Raw genomic sequence first — 25,004 nt, 5'->3', positions numbered from 1 at the left:
AAGGGTAACAGCAGAGACTGTCAGACAGAGCAAACTGTGCTGAAGCTAGTGTTGAATGTGACTAATTTTGTAAGATATGGGATACAAGCACAAAACCAATGTGGGTATCAATAATCCTTTCTGCATGCTCCCTACTGTTGTCATCTGCAAATTTAATATAGGTATCAATGGCAAAACTGTTGGAAAAAATAGATGACAGTACCATCATGAAGACAAACAAAAGGAAGAGGGAATAAACTGATACAAAAGGATGAAATCATTTGTACTGTCAAAGGTCAACATGAAAAGATAGGTAAGTGGAGAGAAGCAGAGGTCCGAAAGCAAGATTCTTGTAATAGATACAAACACAGAGAACTGGTAGAGGTACTTCAACAGTGAAAGAAAAGAGTGGGATAATCTCTGCAGAAATATTTTCAAGAGATATGTTAAGCATCTAAGTTGCATGTCAGGCAGGTCAAAGTGGAGGGGTTCAAAACTGAGCTGGGACTTGAGATATGCTCAGTGAAGAAGTCCAGCAGCACTGACTTCCGAGTAGTGTAGCCTGCCTTTGATGTGGACTATATGACATAAAGAACTAATGTAAGTGGAAGAAGGAATCAGTGCTGACATCTAGGTGTTCAACCTGAGTGACAAAAGACAAAAGAGGCCATGTAAAATGTAATAATGGCAGGAGGATTTGATAGATGAACACCTTCCATTTTCTCCTGGTGACTTGGCTGATGGTCTGCTCCTAAACCAAACAGCTGAAAATACAACCTCTTCTTATTTGAAGCAAAGCTACTTTTCCATTTCCATTTCCATGGGGTGACTTTTTTATCCTGTTTTCTGTGGATGTGCCATTTGCTGGTTGACTGGTTTTGTGGTACTTGGAATAGGAAAATTTCCAGGTTATTCTGCAAACTAACACTGGGTAAACTGTTTAATTCCTGCACTATCCTAATGAAGGCTGGCTTTTGGATTCAGTAATATTGATTCAGTATCCTTTTTCCTTTATCTGTCCTTTTCCCCCAAACCCCAAAATAAGATACATGGTTTTATGAAGAGCTTTCTCTTTGCTAGTGTTGTCCAGGAAACCGTTTCCCAGGCATCTTTGTGTTCAGACCTGATGTATGACATTCTGACACAGTGAAGGTTAGGTTAAATTTCTAAATCTACTAATCAACCCTATTTTTTGCAAAGCTTTGAAGAAATGAATCTTAAATCATGGGTCTCAACACCAGTTAAATGAACTCCAGCATATTGGTGTCAATCTTTTCAACTCCATAATCCTTTCCAAAAATTCACACAGAATTTTCATCATTATAGGGGCAGATAGTAATATCATGCCCATTTCTGGAGGGTAGAGAAGCTCAAACACAGAAAGGTTAGCAACCTTATCCTAAAGCACTGAATTCAGGGGAAAAGATAAAAGTCCACTAATTCAAATCAACTTCCACCATCAGGACTCAGTAAGTGGTTAGCACGAGATCAAGGAATACAGCAGTCACAGAGTTTGTGGTAAGAACTGGAGAGCTGTCACTCCACTGTTGAATTCATATTCTTATAAAGTTCCTTCTCTCTGCAAAAGCAATGAGTGCATAGCCTACAAAGGCATCTGACAAATAAAAACCAAGAGACACTACATGAAGTGTGTCTCTTGCTGAGATGCTGAAGAAAAACCAGAAATACTTCACAACTAATGCTGCAGGGACAGGTATAAAACCTGTGGTTAAAGACTGGATGCCAGGACCCAATCATGCTAAATGTGTCACTGGAAGTGAAGGCCATATTTTACACAAAATGTGTCAAGGAAGAACTTTAATGCTAGCTGTGACAACTGTAGATAAGCAGCCTGTCTAGTTATTCTACCTTAGAAGAACCTTTAGAATGACCCACACACCTTACTTGTAGCAAACAGAAAGAGCTTTTACCACTGGGCCAATGACAAGATGACCTTAGTAACTAATGAGGGATGGTGACAAAAGACTTCCACTTAGCCAGACCATGAAAGCATTTGAGTTTCCTAAACAGGAAGTCTTGAAATGATACATTCCTTTAGTACCTCACAAAAGAGTAAGGGAGGTGGTTTGATGGAGATTAAAAGCATTAAAATGGTCTTACTTAGCAGCTGTGAAAAGCTCAATTAGCAAAAATCTAAGTGTTAGCAACAGAGAACTAGAGGGACCACCTTTTTTTTTTTTTTTTAAACTGGCTGTAAACTTTCACAAACAATACCTTCAAAATATTGTGAAAATGTTTCACAAAATTTCTTTCTGAGAATATATTGTCTGAAGAGACACAACATACTATATATATATATAAATAAGCAAACTTGCAGTGAGAGGGACTTGTCTAGTTCATCGTACAAAGCAATACCCTGAAAAACCACACTATTTCTGTTTGTTTCTGGTTACTCTATTTGAGGAAATGAAGATGAAAACGTTTGTACATCTCTCTAACAAACAATCACTGCCACTCAGATAGATAGCACTAATCAGCTACTTGCAGAGGCAGTGGTAACAGACAATGAAGAAAGATACAGGCTATCTGTATTTAAAATATTCTCACTGCACCTCCCTGCTGTTTTGCTTAGGAAAACTATTACTGAAAAAGCAACAAAAGCCTCTAGAACACATGCAGAAAAACCTCCAACCCCTTTTTCAAACGTTGGCAGTAGCAGATTAGTAATTTCAATATTCCCAGGCAACTGAGACTCACAGATTAAAGGTGGTACGGGAGTCACAAAATGCTGGTAGAGTAACACATCTTGGATGCAAGAGCTTTCAGTGTGAATCTGTGTTGGGTTTTTTTTATTTCTGAAACAGCACCAATCAGTGGTGTCACTGTGCATTTAGTTCTCTGATGTGTTATTACCATACAAGAATTATTTCTATGGTTGTAATATCTCAAGCACGTTGTGGTCCATCATTTTGTCTATGTTTTTCTTCCTTTCAGTGCTGGCTCCCGTAAGTGCACTGTGAAGCAGCATGAAGGAATGAGCTGCTTTTTTAGTACTACATGCCAGTATCAACAGATGCCATCCTTACTGTGTCCAGCATCAATCTGGAAAAGTGTAACAATATGCAACCCTAACATTGAAGAACAGAGAAGCTAACAACTGTCCCTACATATACCCTGAGACAACTAATGTGTGGAAGGGACAGAATTACTTTGGAGTCCTGACAGCACAGGTCAAAAAGAAATATCCTTAAATTAAGCGGGAAACAAGCTGACACAGTGTGAGAAAACTTCAGTCATATTATCAAAAACAGTGTCTTTAAAGCCATAGAATCACAGAATAGTTTGGTTTGGAAGGGACCCTGCAGTAAGCAGGAACATCTGCAACTACATCAGGTTGCTCAGAGCCCTGTCCAACCTGACCTTGAATGTTTACAGGGATGGGGCATCTGCCACCTCACTGGACAACCTGTGCCAGTGTTTCACCAACCCCATTGTAAAAAATTTCTTGCTTATGTCAGCTCTTTTCATTTAAAACCCTTGTACTATCACAACAGGCCCTGCTAAAAGTTTGTCTCCATCTTTTTTTATAGGCCCCCTTTAGGTTCTGGAAGGCTGCTATACGTTATCCCTGGAACCTACTCTACATCTCTCTCAACAGCGAATTTAACGGTGTACATGGACACAGACATTAAAAAAGGCAATTAATTCTCCATATGAGGGAGAAGTGAGAAGCTCCTTACTAAATTGTTAAGCCTGAAACAAAGGAATTCCTCCATAAGCTTACTGTACCAGAATGCATATTTCCCTTTACACTCCAGAACCTGGGACCTATGGACTGAAAAGTATCACCTCACAGGAACATTTTGATCAACTTTTGCCGAATTAGAACAGAGATGACAAGCAAACTGAACTAAGGAACTGAAGTCCTCCTGTATGGCCACAGGGTGTCATCCTTGCTCTATGTGCTGGCCTCAAATGACCAGCCTCTGCAGGGGAAAAAGGTCTTTATTAAAAAAAGCCCAGTTAATGGATCAGAGGTCTGTAGCTTGCTCAGCCTAACCTGCTCACATTCATTATAATGCAATACACACTGAGGTTACTCTTCCCAGTTTCCTTATGCTAACCATTTTGCCCTGGCAGGTGCTGGCACTGCAGTCATATTTCTGAGCTGGTTAGACTAGCTCCCTCTTTTCAAGTTACAGAACTGGATTAAGAGTGTCAGAGTACAGTAAGTTCAGTAATGCTCTGAATGTGTTTTTTCTGTCACTGACATTAAGAACCACAGATTTTTAGGCAAATTGCCCAGTTCACATCTCTGCTAATACAGGATGCTCTTGCACATTTAATAACACTTAGTCCAGTTCAATTTTCAAATTGATTCTTCTGCTGCTCTGAGGGAATTACTCTTATGGCTAACAGGGCTCACATTTAGACCCAAGATTTTCTTTCATAACTGTACTGCTTTCCTTCCAGTTACAGCCTTTTACCCTAAAAAACTCTTGCAGCTTGCTAGGCACTTAAACATCTACCAGTTGCCTCTTCCAGTTCTGCTCAAATTGCATTGTTTTGGGAATGTATGAGAAGGATGGGGTGTGGAGGGGCTAAAAATGCGTGTGATAGTGGGAATTTCTCCACTGTTCATTTACCTGAGGTACTCGTAGAGTCCATACATGGGCAAGAAGTCGATGTCGGACAGAAACATGTATGGTGTGCTGATATGCTTCATGGCCACATTCCTTAGCAGATTCACAGGATAGAATTGGCCCTCCTTGTACACGATATGATAGCCAACATTGTGGCGGCTCATAAGTACTTCTGAGCCCTGGGCGTAGCGCAGAAATTGCTGGGCTTCTGCATCAGAAAGATAGAGCGCCAGGCTGATTGGACCTTCCCAGTGTTTGCAGATGGCTTCAAGCATCTGGAGCCTGAAAGAGGAAGGGTGAGAATAAGAAAAAGCTGTCTTCCTGTCCGGGGCCCTTTGCCTGGGTTCATCAATGCAGGTATCTGTCTCTAAGTGAGAGTCACTTCATATGCTGTGGAAAGCGATGAGTATTTCTATACCACAGTTAACCTCATGTAAGTTGATGTCTCCTTCTAGACACATGGGTGGCACCCTAGATATGCCTGCTTCTCTCCACTGAATACAAGGAAACCTAGAGATGTCCCTAGCTTAGATACACACAAACACAACTTAGATACCTAAAGCTAGGTGAAATCAACACCATCCTTGCTGCATTAAGTGCTGACGCTGCAGGAAAACCCACATGGATGATACAACTTCATCTGATGCGAGCTTTGAGCAGTTACAGGGCTCTATCTATGAGGATCTACTTACAGCATACTACAGTACTCCTGTGGAAGAGAAAGATGTACAGACACACAAATCATTTTACCTCCTATTTAGGAAAACCTTCCCCAGAATTTTTCGAGGCAGTTAGTTGGATCTTGAAAGATGTTAAAAGCAACAGGTCAAGGGAATACAGACATTTGCATAGACTAGAAGAAGCCTCACTGTCAGACAAAGGGTAAAAGTGGGATCTACTGTGTGTAGGGAGTAAGGAGAGAAGGAAGGAGAGACCATTACTGTGGAACATCAAAATCATATTTCAGACAAAACCATCGTTTAAGCTACTAATTTGTATATGCTCTAGAAGTATCTCCAATGTCATTAAATCATTTTCAGAACAGGTTGCATCGATGTGTATTTCTTAAAACTTCCAGCAGTTACAATACTATTGATGAAAATGACAACAAAAGATCTCATACAGAAATGTAAATCAAACCCAGGCTGGTCAAAATCTTTTAAGCACTTTGGGTAATTTATAGAAAATTACCTAGAGATTAAGATATGCCACCCAAAAATACAGCAAGGATTGATTAGAAAGCCTCTTGAGTTAATACAAAGGGAAATGAACCTATGCAGCCCAGTCAGATATTCTATTAAAAATTAGGAAGAGTAGACTATGCAACATGATTATCTTCTCTCCCTTCCAAATCCACATTACTAGATTGTTCCTATGAATATTTATACAGAATACAAGAAAACTTTTCTGCATCATTGTAATCAGAGAAAATAATTTCCCCTCCGACTATCTAAGCTTTGCAGCAGAAAGGAATGATATACCAGCAAACACACATTCCGACTTAACATTAATAGCTTTTTTCCTGCATTTCTGAATGATCGTGATGACATCCAAGACGATACAATCATTTTTCTTAGATATGAGATATTACCTTTGCTAGTCTACACCTGGTACATTATTTTCTTTTTATCTATTATTGAAACAAAGGTTATTATCAGCCTGAAACATACAGCCAAACTACAAACACAAATCAATAAAAAAGATTTAAAAAGTGTGCGAAGGCTTTAGGCTTTTGACTGTACAAATAATAAATATGGAAAAATACTTTTTTTATTTCCTTTTTCCAACCGACTGGAAACCTATTAAGCAGGAGATTCCACTTTATCAGCACTCAGATTTAGGGGCAGCCTTTAAAAAACGGAATACTTGCCTAGCAAGAAATGCAGCAAAATGCCTTTCAAGGACTCCATGCAACAGACAAATGGCATACATAACTTATCTAAATGGCGCACCTGATAATGCTTGCAAAGCTTTTCACGATGGTTAAGTGGAAACTGGGTTTTGCTGGTATAAATTTCCAGCTGGACAGCTTAGTGCCCTTCAGAATACTCCATTTTGCTGCAGGGTTCTCACTGACAGGCTCCACTTCCATGAGTTTGATGCAGGGACTGCTGGGTGGGTGCTCGATAATCTACCCTCTGTAGGTTGTTACAGTAGTCTCACTCACTATAAAGCTCAGAATTATGAGTTTCTAAGCACAACACGACCGAGTAATTTCGATTTTGTTAGCGGTCTTGAGGAATGCATCCTCTTAAGGACTCCAGAGAAAATAAATGTACTGCTGTACTGCATAATAATGAGGTCATCATTTAGTTGGTAAATTTTTTACAGATCTGTTTCAGCCAAGTGAATTTTCATGAAATTCAGTTACTTTGTGAGGTTCTTTGTTTTCACTTTTCTTAAGGATACTCAACCAATTTACTACTCGTTCTCGCCCACATGTCAAGTGGTGTAACGATAATCATGTCTTTCCTGTCCACTTCCCAGTCTCCTATTTTTGTAACTCCCACTCTGCTTTCTCAATCCCAGGTACATGCCATGCCTTTAAAAAAGGCTGCCTAGCCAAAAGAAGCATGAAACACACAGCAATGCAACCAAGCCATTATTCAAGAAAATGTCATATCAGTATAAAAGGTGACAATTAACCAGTAATGAACAGCACTGAATGAGGTTGGTCTCAAAACTTCTACCTAAAGAAATTAATGTTAGCTCCTAAACCTCATTCCCCTCTTCCATTCCTCAAGCATAGGCAAATACAAGCCTGTCACAACAGTCATGTCAGTCTCATATCCAACAGGACTATAATTGGAGAAACCAGGAGTTGATTTTTTTGCCTTTCCTCATCTTGGATGATAATTTGAAAGAACAATGCAGGAATGCAGCATATAGCACATTGTTTATGTACATGCCATCTTACATCTGAGACACAATTCTTAAATGTCTACAGCTACGCTGGAGGAGTTTAATAAAAGTGGTTTAAAGAAGAGAAAAAAAAAGTATCTGAAAGATGTGAAAGAAAACAAAGCAGCTAAACAGTTCTTTGGTATGGTATTATTCATTGATTTTAGCTGAAAGGTATTTCCAACTCAAATCAATAATTTAGAGCAACACACCAAAGAAGCAGGGAAGATTTTTCAGATTCTTCCTGCACGTATCAGGATGCCTGTTCTTCCTGAATAAAAATGTGTGGTCTTGTCTATCAGTAAATACATGTGCCCCAGTGAGAATCCAGAAAGGGAAACAGATGCTCAAACTTTGCATCAGTGCCAGTGAATGAGCACTGAGCCCCAGCTCATTCTTTTGAATTAAATTCTGGGGGGAAAGTATACCATGTGCACACACCAGCTTTACTAATTTACTGTGGCACTCGCTCAGGGCCTGGCTTAATTTATTTCTTTAGTTTTTTACTCAAAGGTTTGTGAACACTTAAGAAATGTTTCCTCAATTCAAAATCAACAGAACAGACACTGATGTGCAGAGCAAATCATAACACAACGTGCAGGCTGCAGTGCTGAGGCACTGGCCAAAGAGAATAGCCCTCATTCGTTCATGTTTATTTTAAAACAGGCTGTTAATGTTTTGTTGATCTGATTTTCTCTGACCCTCCTGGAATATTGCTGACCTTCTGCTACTGTAGCAGTGGTGGCATTCACGGATCGTGTTTGTTGTATTCTGTGTGTGCTATGCTAAATGAAATATCATTTCCTAGCCAATATTCAAGGAGATCTGACCTGGTTTGTAACCCATTCTCATACCAGTAACTACAAAGGCTGGTCCAGATTAAAACTGAGGAACAGAAGGAAAAAGGAGACTGACAATTCAAAATTTCACAAAGTTGGCTTATCCAGGGCTTCTGAAAAATGGCAACTAATTGCAGTGGTAGGAATCAGAAAGATGCAGGTGAAAATTTTCGTATTTTCCCAAGTGAAATACAAGCAAAAATTTCACTTTAGACCAGAACATAAAGTTCAGAAGAATTAAAATAGAAATGTTATTCTGAAAATCAACATTTGCATAAAAACGCAGTGACTCCACTCAAAAGATCTTATGTTTCACACTAGTGCATTAAAAAAGAGTTTAATTTTCAACTTCCCAATTTGAAACTAAAATGTTTAGTTTTGATTTTCACTGTAAGAAAAATCAGCAATTGAGCTTTTCTGCAAGGAAAAGAGCAATGAAAGCAAATGTCTAATGAGGAAATAAAGAGTGTAAAATCCTCATCAGCTACAACTGCTTGCCTAACCCTATTACAAACAACTCCTGCTTTTTCTAAAAACCCCTTCATAACTCCTAATACAGGTAACAACCCCTGCAGCTCTAGTATTCAGCCTCTCATGAACTCTACCCATACTCGTGTGCGCACTGCAGAGCTGAAGTCTGAATGTCTGCATGATGTTTACCCGTGCTACTCCTAATTCAAGAAAGGTCTTACAATATGACATCCAAGTTTCTATAGAAGTGAGTCTTTTTTCTCCCCAAAGCATTATACAGTTGGATTTCTCTGTGAGAAAATATTAATTGTGTCGTGCTTTCAGGAGAACAAGAGGTTTTCCCTACCTGTCCATTGAAAGTTGAGCCACCAGTGTTACATCAGTATTGTCTGAAGCAGGCTCATATTCATAGTGTAGAAAATACAAATGAGTGCGATGGACGGTGAAACGTTCTCGACGAAATTCATAGCATAAGTCATCCTCATCCAGCTCAGACAACTGTTTCTGGAGCTGTAAGGAGAGAGTGGACATAAAGATAAATTCTTTGTAATTATTTTGGTAAATCAGAATGAATGAGGTTGGCAATGTGCAGCATGTTGCAATGGGGAGCGGAAGTGAAACATACAGAGTAGCACTGCTCCTGCAAGTCACTGGACAAGAGACAAGCAGAAAGCACTTGTAACTAAACTGATAAGGCAGACATAAGACATTGTCTTATGGTCTAGATATCATATGTATTATCTGCATTACATACTTTCAACATCCAGACCAGAAATGAAACAGTGAACGATTAAAGTTTCATAATCCCAAGTTTCAGAGCTAACACTCCAATGTGGTGCATGATGTTATTCCTTACTAGAAGCAGTGTTTCAAACTACTCGTAGACATACAGCTTCAGTAGACAAAACTCAGCAGCACATTAAGCTTGAATGCCCTGGACTGAGCAATTCCCATTCTGCTGCCTCTGTTGGAGAATAGTAACTGCTGCCAGCAGCGTGGACAGACAACTGCAAGAAACATCTTTAACTGATCATTATTCTGTCTCTTGAGATTTATGTATCTGCACCAGTTCAATTTTGCAATGAAAATATTCTTTCAGCTGCAAAATTAAGCCTACACTTCTAATGGCATTTATGTTCCTGGATACCTAGTTTGAGAAATCCAAAGGATGGCAGATTAGCAGAGAACAGGTATTGTTTTCTCTCCCTTGGAAACCAAGCCCCTTCAAAGTTAAAATGGGCATCTCAGAGCAATTCAATCCTGAGTCACTTAGACCTGTAGCTTTAAGAGAATAAAAGCTTAGCTCTGAGGAAATGAGGAAGAGAAAAACTGACCAAAGGTCGATGCAGCTGCCTAGTTCCATCCCTGAAGTGTATTATTTTAAAGAAACCATCCAGCTAGATTATTTAAAAGGAAAAATCAATCTGCTGTAAAATGTACTATAAAATGTAATGAAGATGAAAATAACATATGGTCTTAACAGGTCAAATAGAGTTCTGTCTGTATTGCTCTGAAATGTATGTTATTAATAAAGGTGTTTTTAGATTTCATTTTTAGAAAGCATCCTATAAGAAGAATACAATTGTATATTTATCAGTAAATAAGAAAAAGATTAATTTAATGGAAATCTTACAAGTTTTGATAAAAATCACAGTGCACTTCAAAAGCATTTCATGCAACAAACAGATTGCTGAATTACAGACATTCATTTCTATTTAAAAATCTCTTCTTTTTGTCCTGTTCAGGACGAGTTGAAGTAATAGTTTCCTTACCTTCAAAAGAAAAAAAAAAAAAGTAGACATTTCTTGTTCTAATACTGTACTAAGAAGAGCTGTTGTTCTTGGAACTATAAGCATAATGATTGCCACCAAGAATAATGCTTACAGATGAATGTTTTCCTGTGAAGGCTGATGGAATAATTCCTGATATTTTCCTGTACATCACTCTATAATCTTCTTTTGAATAATGGAAGTATCTCCTTTGATTTCAAAGAGTTTTGGATCAGGCTCTCATTCTTCTGTGCTTTTGTTCTGCACAGATCTTAAAACATCCCTGAAGAGAGACTGCTTTTAGAAAGACGAGAGTCCAAATCTTGACAAATCTTTACTCAGGCAAAACTTCTATTGAAATCAAGATCTCTTTTGGTGGAATAGAAATCGGGAGTTCTTTTCCACATTCTTGGAGTTTCATTGATTCTACTTCACAAACTGTCATTCAGCTGAGCCTGTACTTTCTTTTCCAAGTCACATTCAAACAGTAATTGAATTAAACCCAATAATTACAACAGTGATTAGAAAGACTATTGCATCTTTCTATTTCTTCCTTGAAAAGAGATACTAGTATGACCTTAAGTGAATTATCAAGGAGATAATTGAAGTTTAAATGGTTAAGACAATAGCAAAGCACATTTCAGGGATACCTTACTATCCTGCTGTATATATAAATGACCAGGCTAGAAGTTTGTAATTACACAACAGCTATTAATCAGGCAGTCACTGAATGACTATCAGATTACATCTGGGTTGCAAGCTAAGAGGATATAAATACTTAATTATGAGTTAAACAGTAACATTTGGAGCTAAATTATGGCTTTGCAATCTACAGAGCCCTGGGTGGGAGAAGAGGAGACACAGCTTCTTAGAGGCCCCAGATGGTGAAACTCACCAAGTCACAGAGTTGGTGATGGAGGTGAAGGAGAGCAGCAAACAGCAGAAGATCCCTTCTGCTACAGGGCAGGAGAAATCTTGCTCTTTCCTCTGCATCTTGTAGGGTCAGGATTTTATCTCTGTCCTGTCACACTTTTTCTGAGCCTGCAGTTATGCTGATGGTCTGCAAAGTTCTCACTGGCACTTCGCATGACTCATGCTCAGTACCCCATGTAGCGGTGGACCCAAGTGATGGCCATGTCTCACCTCTTCTCTTAGGAGAAGAGTTGAAACACAACCCACCCTTGGAGAGAGCATTCCCCAGAAGGACCATGTGCATGATGTGCTGCCTATCTACCCTAGCCTCTGCCCTTAGCACCCTCCTCTCACGTGCAGGCAGGCTGCCATGGGGAAGCCCAAGCACAGCCTGCCAGAGAGCCCTGCCTAATATGCAGACATCACCTGGCAGGATCAGACACAGCTTCATCAGCACATTGCAGGAATGCTTGTGCAATCCTTGCCCACTTATACCACGAGCCTAAACTGCTAGGCTACCTCAGGAGCCATGCTCTGCAGGCTGGGAAAACACAGCTTGCTTGAGGTGTGCTCCTTCAGGTGGGAAAACCAGCACAGGACAGGCTGAGACTTGGCCTGTAGCACTGCCTCTGCATATGTGTCAAGCAGTCTGCATTAAGGATGGAGCTATCCTGCAATGCTGAGGCAACAGGCCCTGGAATGCAATAGTATGTGATTATCCATATGAAAATACCTCTCCTGCTGGAAGCAATGCTAGACACGCTAGGCACCCTGGATTTGGTCCAGCAAAACCTGTAAGATCACAGGCTATCTCACTGAAGCAAGCTGTATGACCTACACAAATTATCAGGACTAACAGCAGGGTGCCGTACATTTAATGCAGTTTAAGAGCCTTTTTCCCTCCCTCACTTTCTTTGTTCCCTTCATTTATATACATATGTATATTCATATATACATTCAGACACCAGTGCCCCAGTATCGCATACACATAAAGCCTGCTTCCTCTTTACTATGAAGAGACACACAGAACCTATACATACATATTGCGCAGTCATACGCCATTTTTTACTCATATTTAAAATGAAGAATGTTAAAGATGTGTGACATGCAAAAGACAGTGAATTGTCTGAGACAGACACATACACATACATATCCTTAAATCTTTCTGAGTTACCTCATATTAATTTTCAGTTACATGATCACATAAATTTCTCCAGTGATATAATCTTATCTATAGCATGCACATTGCAGAGGTCCATTACTTACAGACAAAGAGCTTACAGCTTGGTTTAAGGTTTGCCGCTACATTATGTCTTCTGAAAAAGATGTGTTTATAATGGGAATGCTGACACGACTTACGCAAACAGATGCTTACTTAAACAGTGCACTAGTGCACCATCAAAATATCAGCTGGATTTGATAAAAATACGGCATCCTCATTATGGACCCCTCCATTATACTTACAACAATATGCCTAATATAGCAAAGACTTCTTAACCTTAGAGTGACAGCATGTATTCTCATAAGTGAGTACCTGCTTAGCATAAGATTCACTGTTTCTACAAGATTTTCAATGCTAAGGCTACCTGCCACTGAGCATGTGGGAAACATTACCTCTAGGAAACACTATCACAGTGAAAAATGTATTCTTTTCAGGCTGTGTATGGTAGACGTTCTCTTAGGAAATACTGTAGTGGGAAACAAGTGCTCTCATTAGCATCATGATGTTACGGAAATAAAAATGGCATATAAAGTGGCAATAAAAATGCCATGACACTCATTGTGCCAAAACAAAGAGAAAAACAGATAAAAAGAAATCTACACTAAGTTACTTCTCTGGGCAACCAGCTGTGGCAGGTGATCAGACTTCGTCTCAGGGAAAGCTCTTTGAAGATAGGCTGGCCAGAGTGGCACAGGCAGGCCAGAAGGTATTTAACTCTGTCATAAATCATCATGATTCACCAGGTCTACTTGTCTAAAATACATTTGTATGAGGTGAGGTGCTGTTTTCTATCCATGTGATCGATGGTAGACCCATATGATACATGGCACACGACATATACCTTTCACCAGCAAACTAGATAGTCTGTTCATAAATCTCCCTTCCTAAGGCTGTTCCTAGTGTAAGCAAATTTGTGATTGGCCTCATTTTAACTGCTGTGCCACAGAAACCATTTACTCCCCACCAAAATCAAAAAGACTTCATCTCACTTGAGATCAACCCAAAATCTGGGATCAGAAGTATTTTGAAAGGATTAGTGATATTCAAAAAACCACCAACAAGAAACACTTTGTGTCTAGCAGCCATTTAGATCTTGGGGAAGGGGACAGAAACACTAATGTAGGCATCTCTATCAAGTGTTTAGGTGAGGTGAAACTAGGCTAGGCTTAAGTCACTCACTTGATATTCATGCCAACACAACAGGAACTGAGCAGCTTAGATGAAAACTACCTTTCAGATCATGGTTCCTTCTCCCAGCTGTATGCAGTTAAGATTCATAGTACAAAATCAACTCAGCTTAGCTGCTGAGATGAGAACTAACACCAGCCTGGGATGAAACTACAATCTGGTTATAAACTGCAGCAGTTTCATTTCCTCCTGTGTAGCTGTCCCAGTTCCCACCAGTAGGCAATTTGGATTGCAACATTTAGCACTTTCAATGTGTGTGAATTAACTGTTGCCTACAGCATGCACAAACAAAGCAGATGATGATGTTGAGAGGAAAAAGCATTCACTGAATCTTGTTTGGGATGACCTACATAAAGTACTTCTGGCTTCTTCAATGATTAGTAATAAAAGCCAGACTAATCCCATGTCAATTAAACCTTTATTCCTCCCACACCATAAAATTTTGTACATTTGCTACGGGTCAAATTGAGCCTTCTGTGAAACAAAGCTGTGCTAAGGACAAAGAGGATAATGTTTGAGCAAGCCTACCTAGCAAGAGGAATTTTGATGCAGCATGTAAGAAGTAGCTAACCCTCTTGCTTAAATGTCTTATCTTGACCACAAATAATCAACACAATTAAGAACCCAATTTTTAGGCACGCATAACATCTTAGACAGTTCTGTATATGTGCATTACAAATTCCCTTCATCTCAGCTGCTGATGTTGGATCCTGGTAATCCTTTGCCTCTGATTTCCCCAGGTCCCTGCCAAGCCTTCCTGGCTGAGCTGTTCCCAGTCCTCCCTGGCAGCCCAGTTCCATGAAAGAAAGCTGGTCTCTTTGCTTTTGTTATCCTGGATTGTTTCTAGCCCTGTTCCTTCTTGTGTGACAAGTCTCATGGTCAGTCCCAGTCCTGTTTCTAATCCAGTGGTTCTTACGCAAAAGTAGTCTGCCAAATCTCTTTCAGAGTCTCCAGAGATCTGAGCCTTCTTAAAGTCAAATAAAACATTACCAACAATATGCAAACCAGGGTTTTTCAGCATTGTAATTAGCCTAAGTTCTCACCAGGTTGGCAAAACACATGTTCTGAGCCCAAAAGTCAGTTCCTTCTGTAAGGTGTGGAGTACTTTCATGAAGAAGTCATCAGAACCTGTGTTGTGGGCAATCCCTCCCAATCTTTTCCCCATGTTTCACTTTAAAAATTAAAGAAAGAAAGAGGTAACCAGCACGGCATAAAAAAACCCAAATAAATCCCCATCCACATGATCCCCATTATCAATATTATAAGCCATTGAAAGCAGTATAACAGCAACTTTCAGGCAACTAACAGGATGGGCTACCAGCTCAGCATTTAATAACAGTAACAGTTATAATAATAGAAACAACACAGCTGGGGAAGTCAGGAATTCACCTCAAAACTGCCATAAACCACCTGTTACTACTAGAGAAAGACCATTTCACCACAAAATAGTAACTTTAATTCCCAGTCCTAGAAATGATGAAACTCTGCAGAAGTAAAGGGTACTCAAAGCATCAGTCTGACTACACGTTCAGTGCCCTGATACTGATTTGGAAGCTCCCTTTGCATGCTATTTTTAGACATTCAAAAATTGCTAGATTAGTAGAGTTTCTAGCATGTGCCATATTGATAGAATTTCCTGTTCTTCTGGTGGCTATTACCAACTGGCATGCACAGCCATTTGCTAGTATTAAGAATCCCTGGTTTTGCGTGAAAAAGTAAATAAGTAAAAACACGTTTAGTAAGTATACACCCAAACAAGTGTTTTCTTTTTTACACTGTTTCTTTGTATTGTTGTTTTGAAAGTCTGTAAATAAAAATATGCTGAGATTTTTGTCCTGTGCTTTCTGAAAGTCTTCTCCAGTGGGAATCTATTGTCCTTTTCTTAAACTGAGTGAAAACAGTGATAAACTTCCCACTGATCTTGCTCTGGACTTTGTATCAGGACACAGCTTCACTAATAGGGGATGCCCCATTCAACCTTCAGATTAAATGCTTTGGCAGACGTACCTGATGAGAAACTGTCTGCAGGAAAAGAGGTTTTACGAGTTGACTGTGGGCCTGTGTGCTAAAATCAGGCTTTTCAGTATCTATCTCATAGTGTAACTACAGAGATAGGCTGGTACAGAGAAGATCCTGTTGAAATATTTTAGACTTTACATTAGGTCCTTTAGAATGAAATGCTGAACACAAGCACTAAAGGCCAATAAGAAATGTTCAAATTTGAGATCACTGTGAGCTTTGCCTTTGTGGCTTTCCCTAAAATCTTCTGCATTTTATCAAAATAAGAAAGAAGGACTGAGAAGGGAGAAATAGCATGGAATAACTAGGATGGAGTGACTAAGTAGGTGCTCCAAAGGCCACTTGAGACAATGGCTATGTTTACAGGAGGATTTGGTTCATATTCTGTATTTCCCACCCAGAATCTGAACAAAAGGCAAAGGTGTGATTGTAGTATCAATTTGCAGAGAAGAGTATGCTCTTGGTATTCTCATTTTAACACATGTTTACTTACAGGGACTTATAGTACTGCTCTATGGCAGGGAGCATGTGGCAGGCTCCTGTCCACAGCCTGTCCCTGAAATACACAGGATCTTTCTGCTTGACATTTTCAAGGAAAGGATGAAACATGCATGTACACACAGACATACACATAAGCATTTTTACATAAACAGAAAAATTACCACATCTGTATTCCTTTGCCTTCAATATTCAAGTTTCAGAACCCTATCTGTTCTGTTCATTCCCATTTGTAATATTTTGGAACCTTAGAACAGTGTTGTTTGGTGCACTGAAGATCAAGAGCTGTCTTGGTCAGGACTGTGCAGTATAAGATCCAAAGACTGCCTTTAGACCTCTTAGAACTCAATCTGCGGTATTATATGTCCTTAGCAAACATTAAAAGAAGAGACATGCATATAGACACATATTTAAGCATAGATGCATGTGCATACATACAGAGAGATATTAATGTAAGGTCTGATTACCTTTTAAACTAATGCCCCTTTATGTCTCCCTAGCAATGTAAACAGTCCTTGAAAAGTAAAGATACATAATCTACATTCACTTTAAGGCCATCTCAGTACTGGTAAGAAGTGTAAAGGGCCTTACAGTTAACAGAACCAGTCCAATGGTACCCACTGCCATACTTCCTTTCCACATTATTTCAATTACAAATGAGATTCCTTAATTACAGGTTGCATTCTGAAGAAAACAATGGCTGACATATCGAAACAAGAACTTAAGGGTAGATTCTGATACAGCCAGACTGTGAGTGACAGACTCACATTAAGCCTCTGCTTCAACGACACGGCTCAGCGCATTCAATGCTTAAGTAATTATCTTTGATTATAAAACAAGAAGAGATATTCTAATATTTTGTCCACCTGTGCACAAAGCAGAGAAACACAGGCAGCTGGAGGACCACCTTTTACCCATATACAATGCTTAGCACAATAAAGGCCAACTGTGGTTTTGGGCTGATAGTCTCAATTCAAAGAAAGGAAAAATTACAGGTAATGAGATAAACCAAATGGCAATTTCTACTTTATACATATGTTACTTCACAGGAATTACAGCCTTTTATGTAACATATATGCTTAGGAATCCAACTGGAAATGTATGGGTGTTTCTTGTCAGACTACAGGTCCATCTAGCCCAGCAGCCTGCCTCCAGCTGTGACCTGGCTGCCTAGAGAGGAGTGTAAAAGCAGGACGAGTGTACAGTGATGCATTATCAGAACATTCCCCTGATCTTGAGCTTGTGGTTCAAGGACTTTCTACATGAAAGCTAAACAGTTCCTGACCAATCTGCTTTCCATGAGAAGTCACTTTTGAGCGTGTGTATACTTTTAGCAACATTACCTCCTGCTCAAAGCTTCATTACATCGTGGGTAAAATATCTTTGTTTTGAACCTGCTACTAGCAGTTTCCACTTCATGCCCCCCAGTTCTTGCAGTGGGAGGAATGACAGAGGTTCCCTGCTCACCTTACAAGATGTTCTACTTCTAATGATTATCCTGCAATATATTGTGGTAATGTACTGTACTTTAATAGGACACCTGTGACACTGTGTGTGTCACAGTGAGAGAGTGGGTTTTGCAATAAACCTATTCCTAGGGTCTCGTAACTTCAGAGCTGAAACTTAGTTTTTGTATTCTACAGTAAAAATGACTTAACCAAGTTTAGAGAGGAGCTTACATCAAGGATAAGTTAGAAGAACAATGTCTTCTCCTAAGTGACTAGTTTTAAGCTATCTATCTGAAGTTAGCTTTTCTAATGTATCTGATTGTTTTGATAGAAAGCTGTTAAATTTTTGGTGCCTCTTGACAAATTAGGACTTATTTTTGTATGTCTAGCTCATTTTTTTTTCAGTATCTCTTTTTTTTAATTATTTATAAATGGAAAAATGAGTTATCTTTCTTTTTCAGACACAAGCCATACCATATACCATATTGCGTTCTACTTGTCTTGAATAAGAAACAGGCTTGAACAGTTAGTCATTTCCAGTGTCTGTCAACTAGATACAAGTTCAGTAAAATGAGCCATTTTAAACTTTCAGGGCTGCCATTTTCAAGTAGCAAGAAAATGCATTCACTGTATGCTGCTACCCAGCAATATGTCTGGAATAAATCTATTTAATAAGGATATACAGAGCTCTGGAAAATAAAGCAATGAGTCTGTGACTGCATTCATGCTTTTCGAACCTAGACAACATATTGGGAATTCAGTATAAATTTAACCTGAACTTTTAAAATCTGATGAAGGTGTGTTTTGTTTGCTTGTCTTTTTTTTTAATGTCTCACTCCCCTTTTCCTTTCCATCTCTTGCCCTCTACCCTGTCTATTGTATCTTGACGTCTCTGATGGTCAGAGTGGTCTTTTATCACATTCAGTTCACTTGATTGTCTAAAAGCCTCTCACTCTTGCAGAAGATTTTCTTTCTCCATGTGCTTTTGCTCTTATTGTGCTCTTTCTCTCTCTCTCTCGTTCCTGCTTCAGTCTCTTCCAGTTAATGTTGATCTCCGATTTCCCACCATTCCCCACTCCTTTCAGAAGACAGTGGGATGGTTAAATATGTATCTGGGAAGTCATGATTTAGGCTAAAATATATCTATCCAAGCTATGAGTGCTATAGTTAAAAAACAGGGAATGGTATCCCCTGTGGTCATTTTATCAACAGACTAAATGGAAATACTACAAGCCTCAACAAGGCTATGGATTGCCAATTACATCTTAACTGCTGATGTGTACATGATACTTGCTTTGCTTTATTGATTTTTATATAGATAAAGCACATATTAGAATTCTTTTTTTCTTGAAGATAACACAAAGTATTACAGGTTGCTTTTTTTTTATTTCCTTTCAGACTATGTAGCCAAAATTGGTACTTGGTCTAGAAATATCCAAAGACTACATCACTGTAGAATCATAGAATAGTTTGGTTTGGAAGGGACCTTAAAGATCACCCAGTTCCAATCCCCTGCCATGGACAGGGACACCTTCCATGGGCAGGGACACCTTCCACTAGACCAGGCTGCTCAAAGCCCCATCCAACCTGGCCTTGAACACTGCCAGGGATGAGGCAGCCACAGCTTCTCTGGGCAACCTGTGCCAGTGTCTCACCACCCTCATAGTGAAGAATTTCTTCCTAATATCAAATCTAAGCCTACCCTCTTTCAGTTTAATGCCCTTATAAACAAGGAGTTCATATGAATCTGTGTATAAACATCTCAGATAACAGTTTTTACTTTGGAATTACATGTACTAAGGCATACACACACATAAGAACATCTGTACATAAACATCCTTGATTTCAACCATTTTCAAATGATTTACTTTGTCTGAATAGTTCTGATTGCAATTTCTATGCAGATACACATAAATGCTGCTGTGTTTGATTAGGGGCAGTGCGGAGAAAACCTGCAGTCTCACAGCCTGTGTGTACCTTGAAATATTAACTCGTTCTGTAGTTTGCAGCATGGCAAAACCTTGTAGACCCAAATCCAGCAGTCTCGATATTTTCACTTCTTCTTCATTATTTGTGCATTAGTATCTACTAGCCCAAACTGACATCACTATCTGCAGAACAAACACAAGAAACAAGCCTTTCCCCCAGAAAGTTTTAAGTTTAGGGGTGAGACTTGCGAAATTGCGTAATGGAATTAAGAGCTCAATTCCTCATTTTCAGTTTGTGATGTTAGCTTTCGTGGGGATTTTTAAAAGTAAAAGTGGAAAAAAAAAAGACAACGAAAATCAGGGGAAAGGCAGCATTAATATCACAGTTTTCCAAGTGAGGAACAGAGGCAGAGGGAGATTACATGATTTGCAGTGTTACTCCTGGAATCTGAGCCCTGACCTCAATTCTCCTGAGTCCTTCTGCCCTGCACTACCTGCACCAGCTCTCCAAGCCTTCATGTAGCCTGTGCCTTGTACAAACCATCCTTTAAATCGTCGAGCCCTACACATGCCACTTACATTTTCACTGTTAACATCTGCCTCACTGGGGCAGCCAAAGAGTTCCCGTCTCAGCAAATTCCCATCATATTCCAGGAATGTCAGGTAGAGGTTGCGGAAGAACTCCACATGCTTGTTTTTCACTCGCAACTTCTTTGGTGAGTTCCAGTGAATCACCTCAGAGGAAAAAACAGAGAAAACACATCCTGCAGTTAGAACACAGATTTGCTTTATCTCCTCTTTTTACGTGTTTTCAGTTTGCTGCCCTCTTAAAAACAAAATAAACAACCCCAAACCCACACAGACTTTCTTCTGTCTTTTTATCAGGCAGGCTTTTCCATATCCTCCACAAGTAACTCCAGCTCTACAGGTGATGTGCTTTGAAACTCCTCCACAGGATTACCTGCACATGAGTTAGGGTGCTGCTCTAATTTGTGATGCAGCCCTGCATAAATGCTGCCATCAGTCTAATCATGGAGTTGATAGGTTATGGACTCTGTTGAAGAAGGTAGAAGGACGAGGGACACAGGGATGTGGGTATTAAACATTAATCTCAGATTTCCACATGACTGTTTCAGCTAATGAAATTGATTCACTGTTTCAGGCCACGCAGACTCTTCTCTGGTTAGGGATTGAGAAGAAAAAAAAAATAAATTAATTCCTATACCCATTTATGCCCTCCCAAAATGACTGAATTTGACTTCCATTTTGCCATTCTTTTAGCCAAGACTGATTCCAGTTGTGTTACACAACACAGAGATGCAGTACAGTGCTTCACCCTTTGAATTCCAATTTCTAGCAGGTATTTAGCGTCTGCTTATGAGAGATGACTTTCACACTGCCCTAGATTTAACTCTAATGCTGACATAAAGGGCCTGATTCTCATTTATACCAAGACAACTTTGCACTGCTGCCAATGTGAACGAGAATGGGGCCCCCAGGAAAAACTAAGAGGGAGCCACAATTGGCTTGCAGGAATTATTTCATTTTATAGAGGCTGTATTTTAGGCATAAGAAAAAAAAAACAAACCACCAAATACTTTGTATTCAGTTTTATTCCTGTGACTTCTAAAGAAATAAAAAAAAAAAGTCTCCTTTGGGAATACTTCCAAGCTAGGAGTTCTGCAGGTTCTCTGAATCCATTAAGCTAATTGCGTGAAGGCACTGTGTCACAGCCACAGAGCTGCAATGCCAGCTGCTGAGCTGTGCCTAGCTGATCACACAGTGAGTTTTGCTCTGAACATTGCATTTGTGGGAAGGAATGCATAGAGCTGAGGTGCAGCAGGTACAACAGAAGCAGCCCAGAGCAGAGGAATGCAGTTCCCTTGGTGTCAGCAACAGTGTTCCACAGGAACAGGGAGCCCTCTGAAATCATGCTATCTGTTGCTGAATGAGTGGACTGGAGGAGAACTTAGCAGGACACAGCCTGAATTCTTTCTGGACTAACTTGAGCAAACAATACAGTCTCTCTGTTGAGTGTTTATACTTCCATCAAAGCTATGGCACTCTCTTCCATGTACCTAACACCAATGAAAGTATCTCCTGATAGGGAAAGCTTTATCCTTTCTTGCGATTTCACTGCTGAGACCACCAGGATGTCAGAAAAACCATACATGCAGTTAAAGAAAAGCAACTGTAAGGAAAGAAAAAAGTCATTTTGGAAATCAGCAAATCACTTTTTCCAGTTATAGGGACACTTCAAATCAAGATCACGATGCATCTACATGCTGTATAAATCTGGGAATTTGCTTGGACAAAAATACTCAGTGTAGATATTTTTTCCCAGGTAATGCTGCATTCTTTGCTGCTTTTACATTTGTCCATATGTTCGGAAGTGTAACTTCTCTGTGCAATAACATGTTGCTGCTAAAAATACAGAACATCACAGAAACAGAAAGAGCTTTAGGGAGGTTAGGACATAAACTTAAGATGACAGATTTCTTCCACTGAAAAATGGATCTCCAAAATCTTATTTCTTTGAAAAGAACTTGACATTTAATCCACTGCATTTAACTGCAGCAAAGGTACTAAATACATGCAAAAAAAGTTTGATTGAATCCTACCTCAGGGAAACAGGCACACGTAATAGAAGCACAGGGTTGAAGGAACCTAAAGAACTGATTAACAGTTTTACAGGGTACTAGTATGCATTTTTATAAGCAGGCAAAGAACGGAAACTGTCTGCTGGTAACTTGAACTTATTTAAGAGTGGATCAAAGAAGTGTGAGAAGCTGGCAAGCGGGACAAAAATACTAAGAAAAAACTTCTGTGTGTTCTTCATACTACTCCTACACTTCGCGTGAGTTTCCTGTTGGATAGCTTCATGAGCCACTCCCCTGCTCAGCATTCTGACCGCTCACCGTGGGGACCATGAGCACAGAAATGGCTAAAGATGATAAACTCAGTAACTGCTATGGAACAGGCTTCCCAGTGCTGCAGAAATTTCCCATCAACTTACACTATGTCACGTCATAGCCAAGTACTGGTGTTGATGCCTCTACCTGGTTGTATGGGGGATGTCAAAGCCAGGCAACTGCAGCTGTCAGCGTAGAGGCTCTTTGCTGCTGTGCTTCAAAATATGTTGTGTGTGTAAAAGCTGTTAAGGGCCTAGCTGGTGGTTCACATCTGATCAGATTTGAAACGTGTCGGGATGCTGCATGTGCACAGATGTCAGTGAAGCCTGGAGTGAACTCAAGAAAGCTGAATGCAGCTGATGACTATCCATAAAAGCTGATTTTTTAATCAAGAAAGACAGCACATGTGAGTGTGTGCTTAAGATGATGTGCTAAAGAACATCAAGGAACTATGCAACCATCTGGATGACCTGAGGTAAGAAAACCATGAAACAGGCCTAGTGAAAAAGGAGGCTGCTTTTCAAATGTAACATGATTAGATAAATATTATTTGATATCTGAAAGCATGAAAAAGAACAGCAGGTTTCAAAAAGCAGCACGACTCTTAACCATTGACATAGAACAGTACATTCAAAGACCGTATTCCTATCTTGCTGTCAGCCCACAAATTCACCTTCAGTTCAGACTGTAGCTCTCTGATTTGGTTTGATGCACATCAGCTATAGAAGAAGTTGTACAGGCCAAGATGTCCTTGCATGTATGACATCCTGTCATGGGCATCAGTGAAGTACACGACAGAAACAATGGTAAAACTATGGCCATTATGTTAGAAAGTTTATTGCAGGCAACAGTAAATTGACTGGAGAAAAAAAATAAATCAGTTTGAGACTACAGGGAAATCAGAAAGGAAAAAGCCCTCAAACTTAGAATGCATTTTATTTGCAGATTATGCAACTGTTACCTCAACACTAAAAAGAGAAAGTGAATCTAGAAACTAAAACACTTATTATTACATCCTCTTTCTAAGACTGAATAGTACCATAATACTGTGCTTATTTCTTCTATTTTCTCTCCTAGTTTCTAAGCTATTCCAAAGCTCTGTTGGCTTACAAAGGGAACTGCAGCTAGAACACATAGAATTCCACTTCCATTATCTGGGTAGATAGCTCAGGAACAGTGCTAACCTTCAGGCTGTCCAACAGATCCTTTCCACTCTTGATCAAGGCCTCCTGAGAACTAAGAAAAATATGCTCCTTAATCTTTACTTAGCAATTTAAGCACTGAAAGATCAGAACTTAAAAATCCACATCTATTTAACACTTGGTTAGTTGTCATTAAGCAACTTGGCACTATCTACATTTCTGTTAATACCATCCTAGTTAATCAGCAACTGTTACCACTCGCTGATTACACCCGGGCAGCCTCCTGAAATACTGCCATGCACTTATGACCTAGCGAAACAGGCAAACTGCACCAGTAGTTCCCATTTATTCACCAGGTTCTGATCCAAAGCACCCAAATGAAGACACAGCTGTAGATGGAAGGTAACAGAGGATGTCATATGCTGGCGGAGTATAGGACATGGCCCTAAGCTCATTTATACTCATGGAAATACACTGAAAACAAAAATCCCAGCAAAAATCCTTAGGTTACCAGTTGCATTGTCCTCCCTGGGGAGAGGAAATATTTTTACTCTGATATTCCAACCACTAAATGTTAAGCTTCAACACAACATTATTTCTATAGGTACTTCTATCCATTTTTCCCCTGAAGCATCTTCTCTCTCCAAAAGTATTTGGCCAAACGTTTCCTTAACAACAACCTCTTCCATTTTTTACCTAAAGACAAGTCTTGATAATTTCTCACTCTGCTTGAGCCCTTATAATATCAGAGAATAAAGAATATTCTGTACACACACTTTCCAGGCTGAAGAGGTGAAAAGTAAGAATAAATTCAGCTTAAATTTAAACCTAAAGAACTTCAATTTTGCAAAGCACTGAACAGATATTCTTAATTAAGCCCATGAGCACTTCACAATTCAGGTAAGTAGAAGTGGTATTTTGTAGAGGGGGAGCTTTCCTGCTTAAAAACTAGACTACTTGTTTAGGCAACCAGACAGTTCCTACCGAGATCAACAGGAGTTAAATGTTCAGCAAATCTGCACAGTAAAGCCACATAATACATAGCACTTTAATGCATCTCAACAGGCTTCTTTTCAGGCTTGTATTACTGAGAAGTTTAAATATGCCCCAAGCCACACTGCATACAAGCACCCTGTGTGTAACTTATGCCTCAATTAGAGATGTCTGGAAAT

General features: G+C 39.5%; 1 protein-coding gene across 5 annotated transcripts in view; it reads right to left on the bottom strand.

Moving 5' to 3' along the window:
• Window positions 1-25,004, bottom strand: part of LARGE1 (LARGE xylosyl- and glucuronyltransferase 1) — a 278,219-nt gene that overhangs the window by 14,999 nt on the left and 238,216 nt on the right. For all 5 annotated transcript variants that reach the window (XR_009741802.1, XM_061445076.1, XM_061445074.1 and 2 more), the window contains 3 exons: window positions 20,358-20,513; window positions 9,141-9,304; window positions 4,587-4,865 (listed from right to left, as the gene is read on the bottom strand). Coding sequence is in view for 4 of the 5 variants with exons in the window: in XM_061445076.1 (XP_061301060.1) it covers window positions 4,587-4,865; window positions 9,141-9,304; window positions 20,358-20,513 (599 nt within the window). In the remaining variant the exon portion in view is untranslated. The remainder of the gene's footprint in view (window positions 1-4,586; window positions 4,866-9,140; window positions 9,305-20,357; window positions 20,514-25,004) is intronic.

The sequence above is a fragment of the Pezoporus flaviventris genome, unplaced genomic scaffold (assembly GCF_033815535.1).
Source record: "Pezoporus flaviventris isolate CSIRO_AGI_PZ_B2104156 unplaced genomic scaffold, CSIRO_AGI_Pfla_v1 ptg000002l, whole genome shotgun sequence".
Taxonomy (NCBI): domain Eukaryota; kingdom Metazoa; phylum Chordata; class Aves; order Psittaciformes; family Psittacidae; genus Pezoporus; species Pezoporus flaviventris.
The sequence above is the reverse complement of the archived record's forward strand: the minus strand, read 5'-3'. Positions and strand labels throughout refer to the sequence as shown.